We start from the raw sequence: 25676 nt of genomic DNA on the forward strand, positions 1-25676 counted from the left end.
TTCTCTTTCTCTTTTTTCTCATCTCCGTCTCTCCGGGGATGAAAAATACCTAGAATCGATGCTGTCAGTCTTTGCTTTTATAATTCATTGTGATTGATCATGTTCGACAGTGTGTTTAAAGCATCAGGTCATTTGGGCCATGAAATAATTATGACGGATCAGGGGTTAAGCAGTCCCTTGTTGAAAAATGCATGACGCTGAGGCAACGGCCGAAAAGGGAAACCATGCATGAATTCAGCAGAATTGTGTTTCCAAGCTTTTATCGAATATGTGCATTCTTCAATATCTGCCATGTTTCAGAAAGCAGAAGTGAACCAGGGCTTGGAATTGAATGTTTAGAATGCAGCATGAACACCCTTTCTGATTACATCCCTCACATTCTGTTGGGTTTTTTTCCCATTCTGTAACTTTTTCCTTCAGATTCACTACTGGGAGATGGACAACCAGAACGAGACAGAAAAAGTGAAGATCCTCTTTCTGCCCGAGACGAATGTGCGCCTGAAAAACCTGACCAGTTACACATACTACATGGTCAAACTGTCTGCATTTAACGCAGCAGGAGACGGTCCACTCAGCGAACCCAGAAGGGGGCGCACTCTTCAGTCAGGTCTGGCTCAGCCTTACTTTATTTTGTATTGTTCCCCGAATGAGTTAAAATCTAAAACAGGTAAACGGCTACTGCAAATCAGGTTGTTTTTATTCTTTCGGAGCACCCTGTTGCACATTAAATCATGTTATCGGTGAATGTTGTCAGTCTGAATCGTGGACTTAGCAGGGATTCATTTGACCTGAGGCTCTCACTCATCACAATGGCAGCTAACTACACTCTACCCATGAGTCATCTACAAAAAAAGAAAAAAAACACACAGTTCAAAATTTATTCAACTGGTCTGGATGTGACCTCATTAGCACAAGCCAGGAAAACACAGGCTCTCGTACTCTCGCTGACATTTCCCAAAGCAACAGGGAGCACATGCTGAACAGAGAACACAGAAGCGACAAATGTTGTGAATTAATTGTACGGAAAGTAAAAACCCGTGGTCGTCCTTATTACTTGCTGTAACATGATGTTTCAGGTTGGGTTCATTTTCATTATTATTCAGCACATACCAAAGTTTTGCTTCCTCTCTCTTTCTCTCTCTCTCTTTCTCTCTCTCTCTCTCTCTCTCTCTCTCTCTCTCTCTCTTTCATTGTCTCTTAGCTCCCAGTGCTCCTAGCTTTATTGCTTTCTCTGAAATCACCAGCACTACTCTGAACGTGTCATGGGGATTTCCTGTGTCACCGAACGGAGTTGTTGACGGCTACAGAGTGGTGTACGAGCCCACTGCCCCTATTCACGGTACGCCGTATACTGTATGATGTTCCAAAAGACAACTGTATGAACGCATTTGTTTATGCAATATATTTGGTTGCTTTTATCATTCACAGTACAGTTCGTTCATGACAATAAACAGCACAGATGCCAGCAGTTGTGTACACCTTCGATTTACTGATCAAGTGCCAAGAAGTCCTCAGGGGAACTCAGTAGTTCTTTTTTAGTTTTCCCACATAAATAATCATTGGCTCATAAGCAGCATCTTGTTGCTGAAACTCATTTCAAAGCCACAGTTCCCAGTTCTGTCATGTGATGTTTTTCTTCACTTGATGAAAATTATGTTGATTGTCTTTGGCGTCAACATGCACAGGATTTGTTTAAAATGTTCATTTATAGATAATAATAATAATGCGTCTGTGTGTATGTGTAGGTATAAGTAAAGTGGTGACGGTGGACATTCGAGGCAGCTGGCAACGCTGGTTAAAAGTGCGAGACCTGACTAAAGGGGTGACCTACAGCTTTCGTGTGCAGGCCAAAACCATCAGCTATGGTCCCGAGGCCGAGGCCAACATCACAGCGGGACCTGTGCAAGGTGCGTGAGTCGCAATCAGACAACAAATCGGCCGGTGTCAAGTCACTCACGCGGCTTAACATGTCACACAATGCGTACAGTAACAGAGCTACAGAAATGCTTAATTGAGCATGAATCGATGGGTAACAGAAACGTGGATGCACAGGTCAGACAGAGCAAGGCTTCATTTCATGCTCTGTTTGCTTTCGTCCATAGAACAATCCCATGTAGTCATTAACTCTGCTGTGACAGTCTGAGATTTATTTAAGAGGAATCGCTATTTAGGTTTAACAGTTTATCGACATGGTAAGTCAGGAAGCATGTTGGTCACAAACAAAGCTGGGCATCGTACAGTAACACTCTGTATGTGGTGCTGCTGAAACTTTTAACACATCATTGAGGTCATTCTGAGATCTGTACATCTTTTTTTAATCCAGGATCTCCAGGATCCCCCGTCAGAGCATCAGTCACTAAATCTGGCTCTGGCCTGACTATCCATTGGATACCAGGAGACTCAGGATCTGGCCGAGTTACAGGCTATGTGATCGAGGCACGCCCTTCAGGTGTGAACCCATGAAATAAATATAGCAAGCTGATTTAAACGAATAGCAACGACCTGCCTAGAAGAGATGTTTGCATGACATTTTGCTTGACTTTGTCCTGCAGATGAAGGATTGTGGGACACCTTTGTTAGGCACCTGCCCCCCTCCAGCACCTCTCACACTGTGAGTCTGGAGCGTCTGCGTCATGGAGTCAGCTACCAGTTCAGAGTGCTGGCCGTCAACGAGTACGGCTATGGCGAGCCAAGTGCGCCCTCTGCTGCCATGTCAGGTAAATACTCCTCTCTCACTCAGTGGCTGCTTACTGAGTCAAGCTTACTCAACAGGCTTTAGTGTCTATTTTTTTCTCTCTCTCTCTTTTTCTTCCAATCCTCAGACTTAATTGAGGAATAAAAAAAATCTAGTAAAGTGACCAAGTATATCCAATTTTTTTAAATAGATTTTTGTTATGCTTGGTTTATTCAAACAGCATCTATTTAGAAAAAGTTATTTAGACCCGGAACATTTCCATTATTCCTATTTGCATGTAGATGTTTTAGATTTGCCAAAATATGCCAGTTCGTCCACGACAATGTAGTCATAATTCTTCACAGTTTCTTTATTCATAACCTTGAATTCAGCCTGAGATGTGTTTGTGTACTTTTAAAAGGATTTCAGAAACAAGTTCTCTTGTGCAAAGTGCAGACGGTTAGAACAGTGTGTCTTTTGGGGTCCGAAGTCAATGTCAACAGCTAAATTATTAAATCAAGTATTTAATAATGTAGACATTTTTGTTTTCATGCTGAATGTATCTTGCTATTGCTGTGCATTCACATGAAGTGTACACTGGATTAAATGACTCCATATGAGCAGTGATAAAGCCATATTGACTGTTTGTCTTATTCCATGTACAGTATATGTTTGCAGGTATGAATATAAATACTTTTTAGAGATTAGTAACTAGGCAAGTCTATGGACAGTTTGAAATTTTTATTCTTTAATCTCATATGCAATTAACCAATTGCAATATCTCTAATGCCAAATAGAGTTAAAACATATCAGACTCAGCAACATAAGCAAATAAAAATGTTTTTTTTTTAAACGTTAAGCTTCCACCAAAGTGGCATGCCCTCAAAGCTTACTCAGATAAAAGTGACGATTTGAGAAAACTACATTGCATGTAACCTGTAGTTCTGAGGTACGACTGAGTGGAGGAGCACCAATGTGGTTTACTTTGGCATTAGTGAAGGCTGTTTATCAAAGCCAGGACAAGTGTTCGTCCTGATAGAGCACCTCGCAGAATCCAGACGATTTTATTCATAGTGACAATCACTCGATGTGTTGATGCTCCTCCCTGTTGAGAAGGGTAAACCCTTAAGTGCTGACACACACCTTTGCTGAGAACAAGAATCACAAAATTGCTCACATTGTCAGATTTCAGCTAACCCTGTGTTACAGAGCTCACTGTTGAATTCTGTCCATTATTTCTATGGAATAGCTCAAGTGGTTAGAAAATAAAACAAGAGGTCAAAGAGATCAATGATATGACTGGAAACTGTTCCAGCACGAAGTCAGTCATGAAAACTTCTTTAAATCATGTGAGGAAAAATAGCAAAAATAATAATAATAATAATAATATCCATAGCGCTGAATACAATTTTTACACATTAGTCATTAATGCAGTGGCATTCACAAGCATGCTCATGCGATAGAATGATATTCAGGGTTACTTGTCAGCATATTGGTGGATTTGTGTTTCATAAAGAGAGTCTTTTCTCTCTAGACTCTGAGTTTTAAATATCCATTTATTTTCCTCGACAGTTGTTGCAAAATCACAGAGGGAAATGCAGTGCAACCATTTAACAACAGAAGTGACTTATCATATTTATTGCTTGTCAAGCAAGTAAAACAATCTGCTTATTCCTCTCAGGAATTCATTATACACACTATGCATAATGGTGAGTTTATTAGATACAGTGTTCTTATAGATGCATTTTTGCTGTTAAACCTTTACTCGTTGTAGGCCTCTTGTTGATATGCAGATCCATCTATAATTACTCGACTCCCCTCTAATCCATCACTGAATAGAAAGGGACCACCAGAGAAGCACTAGAGGTAGTGAAGTAATGGTAGTGGCACGTTCGAGTGTGTGACGTGGTTGTGATTGTGGAAGTAGTGTTAGTGAAAGCTTTAATAAATAAGGCATGAAAAAGTTTCTAACTGCACTGTTGTAAGGTGAATAAAAAATTAGCAAATGCTACAACAAGCGTTTACCTCAGCCGAATAATATTTGACCATCATTTGCCCTGTGGTGATCTCTTTTCCACATGGATGGTAGGTTTATGTGTTAAAAAATAACAAACGTATAAAGGACGTGTTTTTGATTGTGCTAATAAGAGATACGAAAGCTTCTCAATTCCCCCTGAGCTTTTTAAAACCAGCTTTTTTGTGATTGTAATTTCAAATTTTGAGTCAGAATGCTGAATACTCTCACATGTTCTTTGTGCATCAACACAAACAACCTCAGCTTTTGTGTTTGCATCAAAGGCAGAAGGTTATGTGAGAGGGCCACAAATCTCCAGACTGAACCTTTTCATACCATAGGCAACATCATCTACCTTTGAGCCCTTGTCACTCCGTCTCAATGTTGTTGTCAAAAAGTCAGTCAAGCCTTGTCAGAGGATGTGTTTTTAGATCATTGGCATATCTGGGCCACTTTCTCTATAGCGCTCTCAAGCAAAAGCTTGAGCAAGAGAAGATTCACCCACCATCCCAAGTTTCTCCACATACTGCCAGCAATTCCCACGACTAATTTCACCAGGAAATGAAATGTGAAGCCATCTGCTGAAGGTGACTTCAATTTAAGCAATAGTAAAACAGACAGTGTTAGGAGCATGTGCTTTGGGATGTCATGGTTGTTATCTAGCAGCTTTTTGTCTGATTGTCTTCTAGAGATACCAGTTTAATAGCAGCAGAAAAATACGATAATAATAGCTCTATGGAAGCTCCATGGAAGAACACAGGTACAGTATGGTTGCCTGCAAGAGATAATCAGCTTACTAACAGACAATACATTTGCTCAGATGTTTTGCTGAGTTTGGTGTGGAAGGACAACATTATTGGCAACATAGTCACAAACAACTTTTAAAATATAGAGACAAGGTAGAGAGGCTCTTAAACATGCAGTTGATATTCGACAGATTAGTCATCTAGCATACAGTCTACTAAACAGTTTTAGAAACACCTATTATCATTAACCCCGGGTTGCCAGGTTTCAGCCAAATTTCTTAAATCTCACAAAACATGCAGGCATTTAAAAAAAGGAGACACTTTTTTTCTTTTTTTTCTCTCACCATCTGTCTTTATTTGCCCATCTTCTCTCCCTCAGCTCAGATGGACATCCCTTTCTATGAGGAGTGGTGGTTCCTTATAATCCTCGCTCTGATTGGTCTGATTCTCCTGCTGATGATTGTCTTTGGGCTCGTCTTGCATGGACAGAACAAGAAGTACAAGAGCTGTGGAACAGGTGTGACCAAGACCTCGTCATACAGATGCACCCACCTCTTACTCAATTCCCATTATACTGAGCTGCTGAATGTTTAAATGTTGGTCTGTATTTGTGTCTGTCTTTGCCTCGATGATGATATGCTAATCACCGCAGGTAAAGCTGTGTCTACGGTAGAGGAGAGGGTCACATTGGACAATGGAGGCTTCACAGCTTTGGAGCTGAACAGCAGACCTATCCATGTCAAGAGCTCCTTCCTGAGGAAGAACGGCACTAGGTGAGATCATGCTCCCTCCGTCTTGTATAGTCTAGAACACATCACTCTTCAAAACACTGTCAGTCTTCCACAATATTTTAATGACTTTACATTGTGTATGGCCAAAAATGTGTGGACACTTGGCCATCACACTTACATTACTTGTCAAACTTTTGGTTATTATAACAGCAAAGGTGAGACTAAATCTGTAATATTTTAAATGTTTTAAAATATCAGTGTTTAATGCTCAGGTGTCCACAAACCCACATCAACACAGATAGTACTGACAGTAACCCAAGCTCAGAAACGACCCCATGCATCGTCTCTAAATTGACTAAATCTACTGTCTCCTCTGTTTTGGACAGATCCCCACCTCGGCCCAACCCTGCAGGTCTGCACTACTCAGACGAAGATATCTGCAACAACTACAACGGTGCTGTGTCCACAGACTCAACCGCTCTTACAGAAAGAGCTGCAGATCTGTCTGAGTCAGAGGTGAAATTTCACATAGAGAAAGACATTTCAATGTAGAACACCTCAAAAAATCATTCTCCATATGGAACATATATTCTTATTCTTAATGTAACAGAGAGAACAAGAACAAACTAATAAACAACAGCAAAACATCTTAGCATTTTACATTAATATACAGTATCACCTCCATTTTTAGTCTTCTGTCAACACCTTTCCAATCCCACCACATTTTAAGGACAATTTGAAAGGCCCTCAAACATGTATCATATATTTCTCTCTTAATATAGAATCTTTTTCATTGGCATATGTTCTCATTTCTCCCAGCCAATGCCCTATATTTGGTGCACATTTACTTTTCCCGGTTTTGTATCTTATTACTTGATATTTTATTTTATATTTTCAGTTTCGAACGCTCAAAAAAACACTTTTCTGCTGCTGAGCTTTTAATATTCTTTTTAACATGCTTTTGCCCTTTTGCCCATCCAGGCCACAGATAGCGAGTGTGAGGAGGAACCCATCAAGCATTCGTTCGTGAACCACTACATGAGCGATCCGTCTTACTTCAACTCGTGGAAGCGGCAGCAGAAAGGCCTGAAGGAGACGTTGGCCTGCGCTTATGAGGAGTGTGCCAGCGGAGAAGGAGAGGGATACTATCAGACTGTCGTGACCCAGCACAGCGTGGGAGGAGTGTACACGCCCGCTGGGCAGCCTGCACCAGGCTCACGTACTCCTCTCACAGGCTTCTCATCTTTTGTGTGATGCAGGACCCCTCTGCAGATCTCTCGTTCTGGTAACTGAGGGATTTGGGAAAAAGGCACAACACATGGGATGACATTTGAGCTGTTCTGTTAAAGCAGGTGCACTAAAAGAGACTATTTGAATGTCCTTTTTTGAAGGATTAATGAGGAGAACTCATGGATATTCACTGGAACCACAGGCTGAGAGAAGAACAAAGCAGAATGTATTAGTGTACATGTTCCTTATAGGCCCAGACTTAATAGAAGGAGAAAAGTAAATACTTGTTTTACTAGCTGAGGATAATGCGGGATGTTGCAGGGAACTGATTATTTACAGACTTCATAACCGACACTACATTCCTACAGCAACTCTTTACGGTGGCACACAGTCTACACACAGTCTACACAAGCATTCCTTGCCGCTATTCCCTTTACGGAGGATTTTACCTAGGGCAAACACGCTGTAATTACTATATACTATAAACTGTATATACTGTCAAGTCTGAATAATCTCACTCGCCATCAGTGTCTCTGTATATACACGTGTTCTACTTGTGATCGAAAGAGATCCTGGAACTGTGACGAGGTGTGATGAGGAAGCACAGTGCAGTGGGAATCGTGACCACAACCATGACCGCAGCAGTTTCAGAGTTTTCCTACACTGTCTGTTCAACCCAGGGTCCGACAAACCAGCCTCGACATCAGCCACGCAGTGAACGTTTGTGTTCTTTGTGTCATCTTCGCTCGTAATGTCGCGATTAAAAATTCAGTTTGTCACTATCACTCCAGTCACTTAAAATACCTGTTTGTTTGTTGTTGTTTTTTTAACTGTAGTCCAAAACCGAACCATTTATGAATTTCATTGATAAAACAGGATTGTTTTCAATTTACGGAGGCGATTCTCAATACACAAGCTGTGTTTCAGATGGTGTACTTCAGGGCAGTATACTGTATGATTCGCGATGGTATAAACCAACTAAACCCCCTGTCTTTTAAAGAGTTGAACAAATAACTTCAGTATAATATTTGTTTCTGCCATATACATCAGATTATTTGCTGTCGTCTGAATGCGAATTATTCGAGATCATACTGGAACCAAGCACAACAATGGTTATAGGAATAATGCATTGAACATTCTTAGATTAAATGTTTATTAGAGCTAATGTTTTCAGCACCTCCACTGGCACATCTCTAATACATCATCAGCAGTGATTTAGAAGGTGAGTGAAGTGAATTATTTACCTTTAATACCTTTTCAAGGAGAAACTACAAATAGATAGACTAAGCACACATTTTCTGGTTAAAGTACAAATGACACAAAAGGACAGATGACCGAAATATAAGTTTTTTTGTTGGTGTTTTATTTTCTTGTTCTTTTTTGAACTAAAGGGATTAAAACCTTTCTGTTCACTTTGCTTCGACTTTATGGACTTTTATACATATTGTGTGTAATAGTTTTCCCAGCTTCACTCTTATTACAGCAAGACGACCTTGTGATATAATGAATAGCTCAACCCTAATAAGCCTTTATTGTCTAACTTCTAAGATTAAAAGGCTTATAAAACGTCTGGCAGATTTTCAAATGAACCAAAGACAAAACATGTCGGATGTTTTTCCAAAAAATTTTTATTAAAGTGACCTAGATGATCAAGTATGCACACTTCCAAACTTTGTTAAAGCAAATTTTGGTTTATTACATCACTGGATATCTTTGGATAGTCTACTTGCTAAAACATTCTACATCCATCAAACTGTAACGGTGTGTCTAATGTGCACGGCCTTCTTCAGGTCACTATGCAGATTTTTTGTTCGATTTTATTAGGTTTTTGGTAGATTTAGACCTGGGATTTGTTCTTATTTAATTCACTGATTTGTTCATTTAGATATATATGCTTTGGGTTATTTGCCATGCTGAAAATTGTAATTCCTTTTCGTCTTTGTCTAACTAGCAGACGACTAAGGTTGTGCAGTCAAATCAGCTGTTTTTTGTAGCTCTTCATAATTCCCTCTACAAGCCCTCCATGCTGCACCTTTTTATTTCTGCACCAAACATTTGGAATTATGGAATGATTGATAATTGGTCTCTGATAAGAAAACATTTTGTCCAAAGGGTTTTTTTGTGTAAAATTGAGTCCAAACCAACCCCCCTGACCAGACATGAAGAATATGAGAGACTGATGTCACATGAAGAGAGTAATCAGTGTCCCTTTACACATTTGGATGTCTTGTTCTTGGTGATACCACTGTTGATGATGGCCTTTAAAGAATTCCATTGAACTTTACATTGAATATTTGGAAATTTCCTGATCGATCCCGTTCAAAATGCGAGACACTGCAGACCATGGCTTCAGTATTCAGAGGAAAAAAAGATGATCTGACAAAAATCCTACGTATAATGCATAATAAGTTCTCTTGAATATAAGGTTGAATATGATTGGTTCATTCGAAACACAGCCACACGAGCAGGTTATTTGTAATATATCTATTGATTATCACTACCAGCCGTCACTGATGCTTCTATAGTACTGAACTTTTCGTACTACTTGAGTATAGTGTTGTAGGATTATAGTATGCCATTTGAAACACATGCATTTTTTTACGTTTTCTCTGTACAGGACTGGAGTGAATCACAGCTTCATCAGTTTTTTCCACATTATTTGTGTTCTTTTCAGTGTTCTAGATGAGAGACATTGTGAGTTTTGGGAACAGAAAAGCCCAGGCTCAGATTTTTTTGTAACTGTATAGCACAAATGAAAACTTTTCAATAGCTGGTTTAAGAAAGTTATCACATATCCGTAACCGTTTGCATGGGAACACGTGGAGTGTGAACTTGTATTTCCAGAAACGCATAAGCCATAAAGACATAGCTTTTCTTTCTGCTTTCGGTTTCTTTCTACTCATATTTACTTTTTAAATTTGTGCCAGAGATGTATAAAGGTGATTATTTTTGTTCTTTGTTTTGTTTTGTTTCTTCTCACTGTAATGCTGTTGTAGAGTAATGCGCCACCATTTGTAATTTTGTTACTACTGTGTGTATGTTTTTTTTTTGGTTTTTTGCAGTTTTCGAAGTGGTGGACAAAGTGTTCATGTTTATACCTGCCATTTCACCCCAGCACGAGTGTATGTCATCAACATCTGTGAAAGTAAAGGCAGTTTCCCACTTTTTCAGTGAAAGTAAATGTTTGCTATTAACTTCAAATGAATCAGTGACTTTTTCAGAGCACTTAAGCAGTATTAAAGACACCCAGACATATTTTGGCATATAAGTTCTATATCATTCTATAATAAATAGCTTTTGATATTATGGCACAGAAGGAAAAAGAAACATCTGTACACTTTTTAAGCGTATGACACCAGCTGATCATTATTGATTTTGATGTAACAGGATGACTGTAATAACAATCATCATCACCTTAGAACCAGGTGAGGCTGAGAGTCTCTCACATTTATGCTATAAGCTACTGTTTGGTGATTTTGTTTTGTTTTTTATTAAAAAATTTAATTTAGCAGTTGAAAATCCACAATCCTTGAATGTACATCTTGCATCTAGCTTTTTGATGAATCTTCAATTGTGTAAAGAATAGTGTTCACACTACACAGAATGAGTAGACTAAAAGACTAAAACCCGGCCAAAAACAGCCACGGAGAAAAGGAACGCGTTTCTCTTTACATTGTTTTTATTTTATTTCTCAGTGAGACTTTGTGTAAGAGAAAACACTCCATAACCAACTCTTCTTTCTCTCTTCCAATCTTTGCATTATATCTTACAAAAGAACTGCTCCTGTACACCATAAACACACTGCACTTACAGTTTGCCTTTGTTTGTGAATGTGTTTTGGACTTTCCCATGACTGCTTAACATTCGCTTATACCTGTCAAGGCCACAATTTCAAATTGCTGATCAGAGTAGAGAGTTAATAATGTAATAGTCATTTCAAATGAAATTTCTTTGAATGAAGAATTTATGAGGATTCACTGTATGTTGGTGATATGTGTGAGAGGCCCCTATAATCAAACCCACACTGTTCACTAAGCAATTTTGTCTCCAGGACTATAATTACACACTCCTTCCCCTGTGAGAACTGAAATATTAGCCATAAAACAATCCATTAATCTCTCTTCACTGGAACTAAGAGCCCCGAACATAGTCCAGCATGGCAATGCCTCAAAATCGCATGAAGTGAGCTCCATGAAGACAAGGATTTGAGAAGGTTAAAATGAAAGAACTCGAGTGTCCTGCACCCCAGACATCTTCACTCAGCGTCAGTACCTGATCTCATTTATTCTCTTGTCAATCATAAATTCTATAAAATAATTCTAAACTCTAATAACAAGGTTTCCAAGAAGAGTGAGACTAATTAGACTAGTAAAGGAGACTAAATCTGAAATAGTTTAACAAACACACCAGGCATTTTTGGCTTTAATAAATAGTGAAAATATTATTGTACACACCTGACCACAAGCGTAATATTTAAGTAGTCCCATTGTGTTAATATTACTGTTTAGAATTTCTTTTTTCTTTTTTTCAAATAAAAATAATTTGTCCTGAGGGTTTCATTGAATTATTTTACTTATAACTGGATCTCTGGTTTCAAAAACATCCAGACCCCCTGTGTATAAGACAGAATGTATATAAAGAGAAAGTATTTAACTAGAGGCCTTTCAGATGGTCCTAAGCATTTATCTGAATGTGTAGTCGGACATTGACATTGACCAATTTTGCAGTTTTACCTCTGTATAACATCAAACTGGATTTTAAATGTGAATGCAGTGTATATTTTAAATGTTTTATTTAAGGGTTTTAAAAAAACGGTTGCATTAATTCTTTAGGAAATACAGTCATTTTTTCATAGTACCTCCATTTTCACAGGCTTCTCGTGTGATTAATAAACAAATATGGCCCTTTTTTCAAAATGATATGACACCTAATGGAGATAAAAAAGTCTGGAGTTGATTCCAGGTGTTGAACTTGGATTTGATAGCTGTTCATGGGAACTCTCAGCATTGTACAGAGGGACCATAAATGACCAGAAGCAAAATAATTCTCAGGGAAAATAAAGTAATTTTTAAATGGCAAGCCTGAACTTAACCCAGCTGATTTGCTTTTACTTTCAGAGGAATGGACTAAAGGCAGAAATATCCAGAGATTAAAAGTAATGAAGTACAAATACTTTGTTACTGCACTTTTTCTGGTATCAGTATTTTACTTCATTATTTATTTTTCATACAAATTTTACTTTCACTCAAAAGTGTAGTCAGTACAGTAAGTCTTTTAAACACGAGGATCTGTACTCCAACTTGAGTGAAGAATGTGTGTGCTGTTGTCATCTCCAGAAACCCACAAACACCCAGCTACTGAAGGCAGCTGCAGTAAAGACCTGTCAAAGCATCTGATGAGAGGAAACACATTTGGTGATGTCCATGGGTTACAAATTTACAGTCATTGACTGCATCTAAGTTATAAAATATTCTAATGATAATTATGCTCGTTTGTCCGAATATATTTGAGTTGAACGACTTTATGTATACACTATACAGACTTGGAGTTACATACAGGTAATCATTGCCTGGTTAAATCCCGAGTGTCCACTACGGGGCGCTGTGCAGCATTATATCAAACTAAAAAGACTCAAAAACCAGGAAGTGACAGGACGTGAATACATTGGAGATTTGCTATTATTACGTAGAGTTAACAGCAGGAGTGAAGTGAAATAATACAGAGGTAAGAAACATCGGTCTCTGGTTATTTATAATAATGAGTCTCGAACACGTGACTTTAAAATCGATGGAGGCCAAAACATGTGATAAGATTTATTATGCTCAGGTTTTATTAGGATTACGTCACTTTCATGGACAGAAAGAAAACGTGAGAAAATGTAATAAAAAGATTAGATTACAGGTGGGGTGTGGTCCGGTTCATGGGGTTTTAATTGTACAGGTGTTAATGAAGTGGGTTTTTTTGCGTGTTCAGGTGTGTATGTGTGTGTGTTAGGAAAGTAACAGAAGACAGGAGTCATGTGACTCATAAACAAGTTGACTCGTAGAGCGCTCACGTGATAGATAGATAGATAGATAGATAGATAGATAGATAGATAGATAGATAGATAGATAGATAGATAGATAGATAGTAGGATTTTATGAAAGTTTGGCCATTTCGGTGAAGAACAACAACCACTCTTCAAATCATAAACCAACTCTTTCATGTTTTTCGGGAAAAAGTTATTTATGAGTCGACTCTTTTTGAGCCACATGATTTGACTCATTTGACTCAGTGAAAGTGTATTAAGGGGATCTAACCATTTTGACACTCTTTGTCTCAAGGCAATACTGTTACATTAACAGTTTTAACAGCACGAATGTGAAAAAATGGAAATGGTAGAATAAAGATTGTCATTTTCCTTTCAAAGGACCTATAACTGGATTTAAGAAGCTTATGGGTGAGATTGTCAGGTGTCCACATACTTTCACATAGGTCCATAAGTGACCATACATGAGGAGTAACCTGACCAGTGAACAACTAACAAGATCATTATGCTCTTTACATAGGATAGAAAAGGAGGATGGATTTATAATATTGGAATAATTCGAACAACATATTCGTTTACTTTAAATTTTACACTGATAACCCTGAGATCTAGACATTAGATTGTATTGTGATGGAGAAAAATGTTGTTGATTTGAGAAATACAATAAATTATGTACTTATTCAATGCTATGTAATAATAAACAGGTTGGAGATAGCAATAAGTACACAAATAAAGTCATGCAGGATATGTTACGTTATCCTGGAACTTTGTCCTAGTTCATTTGTTTATCAGTTCCTTTCTACCTTATTAGGTTATGCTAATTCACCTTTATTGTATAGCTATATCTTTCTCTGCCTACACTTTTTCACCTGTCACCTTATTTGGATCCCTATAAAATGCTTCCCTGTAGGTTTTATCTCAAGCTCAGAGCTGCAGAAGGAACGCTCGACTGTTAGCTGGACATTTCAGATCATTCCTAAGAGATTCCGATTTTGGAAATGAATTTCCTGCAATCTCTGTCTCTGACATGGAGTCTAGTTATACTGGCGGTCACGCTTTTGTTTATGTAAGTATACCCTGATTATTTTAGTCTAATTTATGAGACAGAATGTGTTTAACTGTGTTTGCAAATGAACGTTTCTCAATCACTTGTATGTATGACTTATTTTCATGTTTAATTATAAATTGTTTGTGTTTTTAATTATTTTATTGTTATCTTAAAGCAAGATCCAGATAAACTGTTCGACTTTGTACAGTTGTTATACGTAGTTGCACTTTGACTGGGTTTAGTGGCTTTTAGTCTCCTGTTTTTTTTTCTGTGTACTTGTTTATTAATCACAAGAAGAGGCCAAATAAAAATAGTGAGCAACCACTTCCTGTTGAAACTGCTTTCATTTCATCTTCTCCCGCTTATCCGTAATTCGGGTCGCGGAGGCAGCAGTCTAAGCAGATTCCCCAGACACTTCTCCGTGTCCAGGGATCGGGATGTCAAGGCCCCTGCTTCGACTGCTGCCCAATCCTCTCAGCACTGGTCCCTTACGGTCCCTCCTGCAGGTGGTGAGCCCACGGGAAGGCGGCCCCACGTCGCTCCGACGTCACGGTCCTTGGTTTATTTTTCTCGTAAGGGTCCCCTGGAGCATAGAGGGTTAAGGGCCTTGCTCAAGGGCCCAAGAGTGGCAGCTTGGCGATACCGGGGCTTGAACCCCCAACCTTCCGATCGGTAACCCAGCGCCTTAACCGCTGGAGCCACCACTCCCCCACTCTGTCGAAACTGCTGTCAAATCTAAAACAACCTTCCTGTGTTACAAGAATACAGAAATGATGAACTCCTATAGAAATCACATGTATTCTCCCCAAAGCTCTGAAGGTGCTGTGAATGATCATGATGTGTAAATAGAGAACACAATGCAATATGGGTTATGTTTTTTGCCTGTAGTTACAGTGTTTGGCCGTACAAATTTTTTAAAAACCTGGGAATCCCAGGACCAAGGCCATGGCCCTTTGTGGGAACTTTTCTGTCCTACATAAAGGTGAGTAACTCTACACTACAGCAGTAACAATGTGCATAAATATTGCAGTAGTGCTGTATTGCGCCCTTTACTACTTTTCCAATTCCATTTCAGGGCTTTTACATCTTCGATATGGAGTGCTTCAAGAAATATGGAAAGGTTTGGGGGTGAGTACAAAATAAAAGCTTTGATTTCAGCCTGTTTGTTTACACCATATAAATATCATTAATGGTTCCAGCAACTTGTCAAATAAAAGTCCTGATTGTGAATTTTGTTGTTTATTAAAACCACAAAATTCCCATTACCATCTTGTTTTATGAGGTACAGTATCAGATACGATCAAATATTTATTTCTTTTTAAGGATATATGATGGAAGACTACCAATACTGATGATCTTAGATATTGAAATGATCAAGGCTATTATGGTAAAAGAATGTTTCTCCACCTTCACTAATCGAAGGGTAAGTAAATTTTGTTCACAAATGTATCAATGGTTTTACATTTTACATAGATACATTGTTTACCTTTGTCTCTTCTCCTGTATGTAGGAAGCAAATCTTGAATTGGCTGGTCCTTTCGCTGATGGGATATCTGTAGTAAAAGATGAAAAGTGGAAACGCATCCGTGCTTCTCTCTCTCCGTTCTTCACAAGTGGACGGCTTAAGGAGGTGCACCACTGAGTTACATCATTTCAGATTTATCATGTAGAATAATAAAAGCCAAATAAACAGCCAGCTTATAGGAGAAACAGACATGAAAGGCTCATCCAAGCCTGACCACACGTCTAATTAAATTTAATAGCCAGTTTTACAATATGCAAATTGACCTTATGTGACATTTTGGTTAATTAATGATTTGCATTTTGTAATGCTGCTACTTTGGATAATTATAAATAACAATTTTCTATTTGTTGTATCAAACCCCTTTAGATTTTTCCTCTTGCTGAGAAATATGCAGACCGCTTTATTGACCATTTGAAGAAGAAAAACCCAAAAGAAGCAGTCAAAGTTAAAGAGTATGTTACATGTTTTTCTCAGAAGTTTAATGCACAGTTTGGGTTGGTTTTTTTTTTCGTTTTTTAATCCAGAATAATTAGGATAATCTGATGTTTGGTTTGATATAGTGCATTGCTTTTATACACTAAATCTACAAATATCTACAAAGAATCTATGAGGAAATCTAATTTATTTTCATACAAACCTAAAGTATTTTTTTATTCAAAAAGATTTCCATGTAAAGCCCATTTAGGATGTTAAAAACCTTTAAAGCCCCCTGTAGTGTAATGCAAGAGTGAAAAAAATGGTTTACTATATTCAAATAAAAGCTTTCGATTGACACAATAATAATGCAGAATGCCAATGTGGGGCACGTGAGCAAGACCCTCAATCCTCAACTGCTCAGGTATGTAAATTAGATCATTGTAAATTGCTCTGGATCTCTGCCAAATGCCATAAAAGTAAATCCAAATAATAACAGCATACACTTTTATTCTGTCAGAATTGTCCTTCAAGTCTAGTTTTTTTAAATAGTACTATGTTAGTAATAATAATTAGAAAGTGAAGCATTTTTAAATCTTAATCTTGTCTTCTAGTGATTTTGGCATATGTGAGCTCATGTATGCAGTGCAGGACAGATAGCGCTTTGAACAAAGCGTGTTGCGATTCCCTGTTATATGAGCAGCAGTATGACAAGATGCAGATGAATAGCTTGACACATTTTGGAGAATGCAAATGTAAGTCAGATGGTTTCACAATCCCTGGTTGGCAGCTGACAGACGTCAAGTTATGTCGTCATTGAGAACGAGGCTAGAGTCTGATTTGATGTAGCTTTTCAGCCAAAAGTCAAAATGGTGTTTGTGTGGATATGTTATTTGTCAAATGTTGTGTACTATGAGCTAGGGATAGGAGTTAGGGTTCACCACCAACAACACCAACACCAACAACAACAACAACAACAACAACAGAGTTGGTCATTTAGGATTCTTCAGCTCCACCCCACCAGGGTTCACCAGCTACACACAAAGGACTTGAGAATTCTGTAGCAAGGACCATCTAAAAATCTTAACTACTGTATAACAGACAAAAAAATTCCACAAAGCATGTGATTGTTACCGTAATGCCCTGTATATACAAGCACTAAAGACTCTAGGAGTGATGTATAAAAGGACTATTTTCCTACCTCTTATTGAGCTAAATGTTTGATATTATTCTATTTATTTTTCCCCCAGAGTCATTGCTACTTATTCGATGGACGTGGTCACCAGTGCCTCCTTCAGTGTTGATATCGATTCCCTTAATAACCCTGAGGATCCTTTTGTCACCCATATCAAGACATTTTTAAACTTCAACTTTTTCAGTCCTTTAATCCTGATCATTAGTAAGTCCTATTTTAGGGTATCAGATTATATGAAGCCTTGTAAAGGGTGTTATAAATTCAGCGACAGTGTAGCCCAGCAGTCTTATTAAGACGTGTAGCCTTAATAATGCAATTCAGTTTGCAGTTTGAATTCTACATGAAGCAGATGTTATTGTGTAATAGAAAATCTATCACAGATCCATTCTTTCTGTTTGGCATTCATGTTCTCATTTATGTGAGGTCATATTTAGGGCTGCAACTAACGATTATTTTGATAACGGATTAATCGGATGATTGTTATCCCACCCTTTGGCCTTTTATTGCGGCCAGCCTGAGGCACACCTGTGCAATTATCATGCTGTCTAATCAGCATCTTGATACTCCACATCTGTGAGGTGGATAGATTCTCACGGCAAAGGAGAAGTGCTCACTAACACAGATTTAGACAGATTTTTAAACAATATTTGAGAGAAATAGGCCTTTTGTGTACATAGAAAAAGTCTTAGATCTTTGAGTTTAGCTCATGAAAATATTGAACTATGATATTCTTGAAAATATCAAGAACTATTTAGATATGATGCCTCCAGATTGAGATCAGCGTAGATTTTTTCGATGTGTTTAATTGCTGTTTAGAGCGCAGGGACAAAATAAAAGTTGAGTTCAAACATTTCAATCGGAACAAGTTCGCATTTTGGGACAAAATTGGATTTGGGTCAAATCAACCTTTGTAATGTCATTTTAACAGTGATACCTTAACCACCATTTTGTTTTCCAGCCATTTTTCCTTTTCTTGTTCCGCTTCTATCCAAACTGGGAGTGACCTTGTTTTCAAAATCAGCTATGGACTTTTTCTACAATTCCCTGAAAAAGATCAAAGACCAGCACAACACAAAAGCAAATGTGCGTGTAAAGTAAATATACACTCTGCAATGTCTATTATCAATCTCATTGCCTGTGGAAGGTTGCAAATTTAAATAGATAAACAGAAGCTTCTGTCTGTACTTTAAGAGGCGAGTGGACTTCCTGCAGCTCATGATCCAAAGTCAAATATCTGATGAGCAAGCTGAGAAAGCTGTCGATCAACCAAATAAAGGTAAGAGTTTCAACAGCCAAACATACAGAAAACTAGCATACAGAAATAAAAAAAATAATTTAAAAATCTTTGTATTGATTGTCTTTTACAGGCTTGACTGATCACGAGATTCTTTCCCAGTCCTTTATTTTCCTCCTGGGAGGCTATGAGACCACCAGCACAACCCTGACTTATTTACTATATAATCTCGTAACTAACCCCGACTGCATGAGCAAGCTAGTGGAGGATATTGACACGACCTTTCCTCGTGATGTAAATATAAATATATAGTGTATATAATTCTTTTATGACAACTATAGCAGACAGCACAATGCATGAGAACTCACTGTTTGTGTGGTTTTCCTTTGGGTACTAGGCTTTCCTATTATATGGATGGTCCTCAGTGAATGTTCTAGGTCTAAACGAGTGTGTGAATGGTGCTCTATGATTGACTACCGTTCAATCCATCCATCGACTGTGTTCATCCTAAAATAGGATCTGAGAACTATAGTCAACCAACTTAGTCATGATGGGTTTTTATCAGAGAGAACAATTATAGAAGGAGAAACACAAATCACAAACAATAAAAACATAATAATTATAAAACTGCAATTAATGACTCAAATATATGTTTTTTAGGCTCCAGTAACATACGATGCATTGATAAAGTTGGAGTACTTGGAAATGGCCATTAATGAATCGATGCGTCTCCTCCCTACTGCTCCCCGTCTGGAGAGGATGTGCAAGAAGACTATAGAGCTTAATGGAATTACCATTCCTAAACAAACTCTGGTTGGAATTCCTACATACGTTCTGCAAAGGGATCCGCAGATCTGGGAGTATCCTGAAGAGTTTAGACCTGAGAGGTAGCGTGGCTCCTGCATGATATCAAAGTCCGATACAAGTAACAGCTGGGTTTTTTGTTTTTTATAGTGGCATCAATATGCAAGCTGTTTAAAAATGCAAACATTTTCAATGCTATACAAGATTTTTGTAAGAATACTCCAGGTTGACATATTTTTGTTTAGATTTCTTTTAATTCATTTCAATTAAGTTTCATTGGTATAGTGTATTAACAATGGACATTTTCCCAGAGCAGCTTTACAGAGATAAAAAGGTTGTAAAATATTATATATAACAATTAAAAAATATGTTTTTGTGTTAGTGCTTATAATATTAGTGCCCAAAACAAAACAAAAAAAAAAAATATATATATATATATATATATATATATATATACATTTGGCTAATGTTTTCCTACATTATTTATAAGTCTGTTTGACTCCCCTAAACATTTTTAATCTTTATCTTTCATTTGTATAAACCTTACTTGCCCAATTACTTAAATTACATATTAGGCATGCATACACATTTAGTCGCCATTTGCTGTTATAATAACCTCCACGCTTCTGGGAAGATGCTCGACTACATTTTGGTGTGTACTTGTGAAGATTTGTGTTCATTCAGCCACAAGGGTGTGAGTAAAGTCAGGTGAGAATGTAGGTGAGGAGGCCTGAGGTGTGGTCAGCATTCCAAATTCATCCCAAAGGTGTTCAGTAGAGTTGAGGTCAGAGCTCTGTAGCAGGCCACTCAAGATCTTCCACTCCAACCCATTTAAAACTATATCTTCATGGAGCTGACTTTGTGTACAGGGGCATTGTCATGCTGGAACAGGGTTGGGTCTCCTAGTTTGAATGAAGAGAAGATTTACTGCTCCTATATCCAAAGACATATTTATACGTTTGAGTGATTTTAACTTTGTGGTTGCAGTTTGAAGAAAGAAACAGGTATGCGAGAAAAGTCAAGTGATCCAATACTTTTGTCCATATGGTTAATTATATATTACAGCTGTTACTAAGATTTTGTGCACATGACATAAACTTAAATTAGTCACAATGCCATCAACACTTGATCTACCTGTGTCGAGTTTGTGCCCCATCCCTTCACAACCTTTATATATGCTGAATTGCGTTTCTTAATAATTGTCACTGGAGGACGGTGACTGAGGATAAATCACTATTGCTGTATTTGAGATGAATTGGATTCAATTCTTTTGTCGCACAACTGCCTACTTCTCACTGGAATTGCATAAAGATGCATAATATTAGTAAAAATACTAACAATGCAATGTCTATTTTTTTTAAAGGTTCGGCCCTGGGAATGACATCAACCCCTACACGTTCATGCCGTTTGGTCTCGGGCCTCGTAACTGTGTGGGAATGAGGTTTGCTCAGTTGATCATGAAACTGATGATAGTGAAGCTGCTGCAGAACTTCAGTGTGGAGACGTGCAAAGAAACTCAGGTATTTCATTAATGCTTTTTTTATGACTGATTAAAAAGAGGTCTTGGATCTTAAGCCATGTTGGGCCATGTACAAGCTAAAAAAAACAGTGCTTAATCGATGACTTCTTTTTCCTCTTTCTTTCCAGATTCCTATTCAACTCAATGCTCTCTTTCAACCAAAAGTTCCTGTGACTCTGAAGTTTGTTCCAAGAACTCACAGTGAGGAATAGTTTAGCATGATGCTGGCAGCACATGACACCACTCCATAAAGGGGGGGCTTTTCCTTTTTTTTATTTAGAAGATAATTGATTATGCATGAAGGAAGAAACTTGCATTAGTTTGTCTTTGTAATTTGACTCTATTAAACATTTCAGGTATTTTTAAGTGCATATGTCTAACCTGTAATAATCTTACAATTGTTTATCATTTATACGTTCTTAAAATATTCATTCATTTTCTCCCGCTTATCCGTTTGGGTCGCGGGGGCAGCAGTCTAAGCAGGCCCCCCGCCTCCGACTGCTGCCCAATCCTCACAGCACCGTCCCTTACGGCCCCTCCTGCAGGTGGTGAGCCCACAGGAAGCGTTCTTAAAATAAATATTAATAAATTTTATAAATATTGTAATGCCATGTTGGGACCATTTTTGTACAAAATTATTCAGTGATGACTTGGACATTCATTGCTTTTTTCCCTCGTTATTAAACTATACACTCAAATGGTAATTATGGTGTTCTGAATTGCTTTTGATCGTGTGGGTCATTCAGCGTAAAATGTACAATTTGAGATTTTTATTGGTTCAATTAAAAAAGAAAATCTCCACTACTTATTATTTAATGGGGTTTTTAAGGCCTGTAGGTTAAGAGAAGTGGGGTTTTTCCCTATTTGCATAATGTTTATTAGCTTATGAGTTTCAGCAGTCATTTTAAATGTACTAAAGTACTTCCAGGTAATTTCCCTTTAAATTACATTTAATAGTATTTAAGCAAAGCTGCCAACAACCAGGCCACTGCATTTCACACGGTCTATGATCTATATCTCTGGCAAAATAGCAACTTTTAGTTTTAAGGCTGTGAAAAGTAAGACTTTCACTTCTAATGTCTTCTTTAACAAGCATATTTTTTAAACACATTATACACAAAGCCCGTTTTATCACTATTGCAGCCAGCCTAGGCTCTACAAATTATTCTTTAAAATTCTTCTAGGAAACATGAAAAATTGTATAACTTTGCAGCACTAGTCAGGTGTTGTAGCTGTCCTGCTGATTCATGAGCAGAATTAAAAACTATTGCTTGTTTTTTTGTGCCTGGCTATGTAATGGATCGTGGTTGTGGCTGTGAATTCACCAGCAGGTTATGTAAGGGAGCAATGTGTGAAATAAACTGTATATCCTCAAGGGGTCTGAAAAATTAGACATCTTTAAAAATGAGGGCAAGATTTCCCATTCATTTAAAGAAGTGCCTTGCGGTTTAGTCTTTTTCTGTTTGAATGGTGGTCAGAGCAGCCAAGGGGCAGACATGAAGTGGAAGTGGAAAAATCCTGTTGTTCACAATTGATTGTCAATATTTTGGTGTTAGTGGTGTTGATCTTGGTCGGTAGTTCTGCTGTTCCTGGACAACCAGGTTCTGATGTTATTCCGTAAACAGGGGTTACAATTTCTCCTAAATGTACTGGAACAATACTTTGAGCTTGATAAAAAGACATCTAGGCGAGACCTATATTTTCATCTTCCCACAGAAAGACGGGTACCGGGAAAGCAGACACTTGTTTACTTTAAGAAATGGTGCTCTCCAGGATTACCTGCATAAAAATCTGTAAATTGTACCATCTTGTTTTCCACTGATACTAAAAAGCCCAAACCTGTCCCAGCATGATGAATCCATTGACAAATTAAAACATGTTTTGAGTTTTCAGATGAGGTTGTTGTGGAAAGACTTTAGTGGGGTTGTGGTCAGTGTAGGTCATTCAACACCTTTGGGATCAACTAGAACACTGACTGCATCCTTGACCTTCTCACCCAAAGCCAGTACCTGTTTTTCAATCTGCTTGTGTGGCTGAATGGAAACAAAATATAGCATAAAGTCTTACACTTGGTAACAGCTTTGTAGTGTAGCGATTTTATCTTAAGAGTGGCTCTGATTACAGCAGCAGTTATGAGGACAATTTCTAGGCTGAGATTTTCTACGAACACATATGATTTGATTTTAGTGCTACTGGCCCCTAAACAGAGAACACCAATTGGCTGAGAATCACTCTACTGTCAAAGCTTTACAGCAGAGACTGATACTGAACCTATACAGGCTCAGTAACCACAGTTTTACTCTATAAAAGGTCAGATATTTAAAAAAGAGGAGAGAGACTGTGTTGTCTGTCTTGCATAGAATGGCCTCAGGTGGGCTCCCTTCACATTTAGCTTTACTGAGAGCAATTCATCGACTAAACTGCAGGACTGTGTGTACCATCGGAGGAATGGTGTGTGCACTTAGATGTAGTACCACAAATCATAGAAAGGCGGAGATGCACTTCCTCACCAATGGCAATTTAATACAGCCGATGGTAACGGGATGCACTGTTTCACCACCTACTGTACACTTGTCCTCATGTAGCGCTAATTTGTGTCTAATTTGTGTCCAGAACAGTAGCCCCCCTCAAAAACCAGTGTTACGCTCTTTGGAGGAGGCCATAGCCCCTTGCTCTGTCTGTCTATCCACCCTGTATTTCAGAATATCTTTTACTAGTGCTTTCAGAAGTGGTCAGTTCACAGTGGTAGTTTCCTATGACCAAAGATGATCTGCTATCTCAAATTGGACTGACATTTGACATTATCCTTTAACCAGGCCTTTGGTTCTGCCTCTCAGAATTGCGATCTGATAGCTGTAATCGCAAATGGTCATGGGAACACTCCTGATGGCCACATGTCTCTAAGATAAACCCTTTTTTCTTTTCTTTTCATGTTAGCACTCTATTAAGTGGAACCATCTTAGGAATCAGCGTCTTAACACAAAATTAGCCTTTTTGTTTGTTTCCTAAACCATCAAACTATGCCTCATGTGTATTGTATTTAACAAATTTTTCTCAAAACAGCCAACTAATAAGGATTAAACACACTAAAGTATGTGAAATTGAAGCTATATTTCCCAGTTGAAGATGGATGATAATGTTTGGAGGAGGGCTTGAATCTGCTTCTGTACCAACTGGATTCGACTTTGCTGGCATCAGTCCACTGTGAAAGAATTTTGCCAAAACAAAGGACAAACACTTGAGTGGGGTAACAACAACAAGAAACATAGGTGCAAACAATGAGTGAGGCACATGGCCAAGAAAGAGCTGGTGTAGAAGCCTGCCAAGAAGGTTTTGTAACAGAGTCCCTGTCGGCTGTGTTGTTTGTGCAAACAATGACAGATGGGGAGAGTGAGGCTTGGGCCCTGGAATTTTACAGGCACTGGTAATGCAGCCTCCAGAGCACTGGGTGGCACTAAAAGATTAATGGATGTATAGGCATGTATGAGGAGTCACAGCAGGAGCAAAGAGTGGAACTGGATCTAAGACAGAAACTGTCACTTTAACTGATGCTCAAAGAAAATGTGTGGTTTAATTATGTGTGGACGAATTTTCTAATGATAGTTGCAAATGCCTGACATGAAAACCAGCAGTCTACCTCTATTTTAATTTAACAACTGACACATTCTAAAAGACAGAGATCCTTATATCTCTTGCTTTTTGCATATTTGGATTCTTCCATCAGCACTATCTTGTCACACAAGGGCACATTCATCCATTAAGTACTACTGTTGGGGTGACAGGGCAATAAAGGCAAAACAATTTAAGTGTCTATGTGGAAGAACATAATCGAAACCAGGGGTAAAAGATAACAGTCCATGAGGACGTCCTTATCCACATCCATGAGCCAAACAGCAAGATAAACTAAAACCAGATACTCATATGTACAAACGGAAAGATCTTAAGTAAATTGCAATTGTATTTTCATTAACTATTCATTTAAATTTGGGGTAATCTCTAGATAGTTGTGGTGGATCGAATGGTAGTAACATTTGCTCTGTAACCCAGTCCCTAGGATTGTGTAAATGTACAACTTTACTATCCCACTTGCACAACTGGTGCAATGCACAACTTGTAAGATGCACTCTATCTTGCTTATCAGCTGCAAGGGGCCAAAATGGGACCACCATCTGGTGATCCACCAGATATTACATGGGTGGTGGATCACCGTCAGTAAAACAGTAGTACTGACACAGTAGTAATTACAGTCTGGCACTTTATTTATAAATGTTTTGATTTTTTTATTAATTTCTCTATTTATTTTTTTATGTATTTATTTATTTAAATTAAAATCTCATTTAAAAACTGTGCACACATACTGTGACGCTCCATCTTCTAAGCGTACAGTTAGAGAATATAGGTCATCTTAACACAGCTGGTGTTAATCGTCCACTACCCCCACATCAGTGTCACTTTCTAAGCATAGCAACTGCTGCTGGCAGGAGAGTTTAGCTTCTCAAACCAACTCACACAGT

At 38.2% G+C, this 25676-nt stretch overlaps 2 protein-coding genes across 5 annotated transcripts in view; both read left to right on the forward strand.

Moving 5' to 3' along the window:
* The window catches only part of sdk1a (sidekick cell adhesion molecule 1a), a 236673-nt gene extending 226024 nt beyond the window's left edge, over nt 1-10649 (forward strand). Inside the window, exons 37-45 of one of the 2 annotated variants that reach the window (XM_083524252.1) lie at nt 421-607; nt 1202-1339; nt 1746-1907; nt 2324-2449; nt 2553-2717; nt 5814-5951; nt 6087-6207; nt 6552-6681; nt 7147-10649. In XM_083524252.1, coding sequence (XP_083380378.1) covers nt 421-607; nt 1202-1339; nt 1746-1907; nt 2324-2449; nt 2553-2717; nt 5814-5951; nt 6087-6207; nt 6552-6681; nt 7147-7419 — 1440 coding nt within the window. In that variant the 3' untranslated portion in view covers nt 7420-10649. The remainder of the gene's footprint in view (nt 1-420; nt 608-1201; nt 1340-1745; nt 1908-2323; nt 2450-2552; nt 2718-5813; nt 5952-6086; nt 6208-6551; nt 6682-7146) is intronic. The other variant, XM_083524253.1, reaches the window with a different exon arrangement.
* Nucleotides 10650-12976: 2327 nt separating this feature from the next.
* Nucleotides 12977-21866, forward strand: LOC310716891 (cytochrome P450 3A56-like). 3 transcript variants are annotated; one of them, XM_083524515.1, is made up of 16 exons: nt 13019-13132; nt 13777-13847; nt 14334-14489; nt 15360-15453; nt 15547-15599; nt 15795-15894; nt 15982-16101; nt 16363-16448; nt 17661-17809; nt 18564-18688; nt 18797-18881; nt 18973-19133; nt 19500-19726; nt 21007-21163; nt 21291-21577; nt 21727-21866. In XM_083524515.1, the coding sequence occupies exons 3-15, from the start codon at nt 14422-14424 to the stop codon at nt 21372-21374; spliced, it is 1509 nt and encodes a 502-aa protein (XP_083380641.1). In that variant the 5' UTR covers nt 13019-13132; nt 13777-13847; nt 14334-14421; the 3' UTR covers nt 21375-21577; nt 21727-21866. The 3 variants fall into 3 exon arrangements, with proteins under 3 accessions (XP_083380640.1, XP_083380641.1, XP_083380642.1); XM_083524514.1 differs by lacking the exon at nt 13777-13847 and having other exon boundaries at nt 12977-13119; XM_083524516.1 differs by lacking the exon at nt 13019-13132 and having other exon boundaries at nt 13374-13847.
* The last annotated feature ends 3810 nt before the right edge of the window (nt 21867-25676 follow it).

The sequence above is a fragment of the Silurus aristotelis genome (assembly GCF_946808225.1).
Source record: "Silurus aristotelis genome assembly, chromosome: 21".
NCBI classification, from domain to species: Eukaryota; Metazoa; Chordata; class Actinopteri; order Siluriformes; family Siluridae; genus Silurus; species Silurus aristotelis.

What these genes read in the sequence shown, in the direction of transcription:
- LOC310716891 (XM_083524514.1), top strand. Translation starts at nt 14,422, where the DNA reads ATGAATTTCCTGCAATCTCTGTCTCTGACATGGAGTCTAGTTATACTG. An exon ending in TCCTTTAATCCTGATCATTA is followed by an intron (nt 17,810 to 18,563) that starts GTAAGTCCTATT and finishes TTTGTTTTCCAG; the next exon opens with CCATTTTTCCTTTTCTTGTT. An exon ending in TGTCGATCAACCAAATAAAG is followed by an intron (nt 18,882 to 18,972) that starts GTAAGAGTTTCA and finishes TGTCTTTTACAG; the next exon opens with GCTTGACTGATCACGAGATT.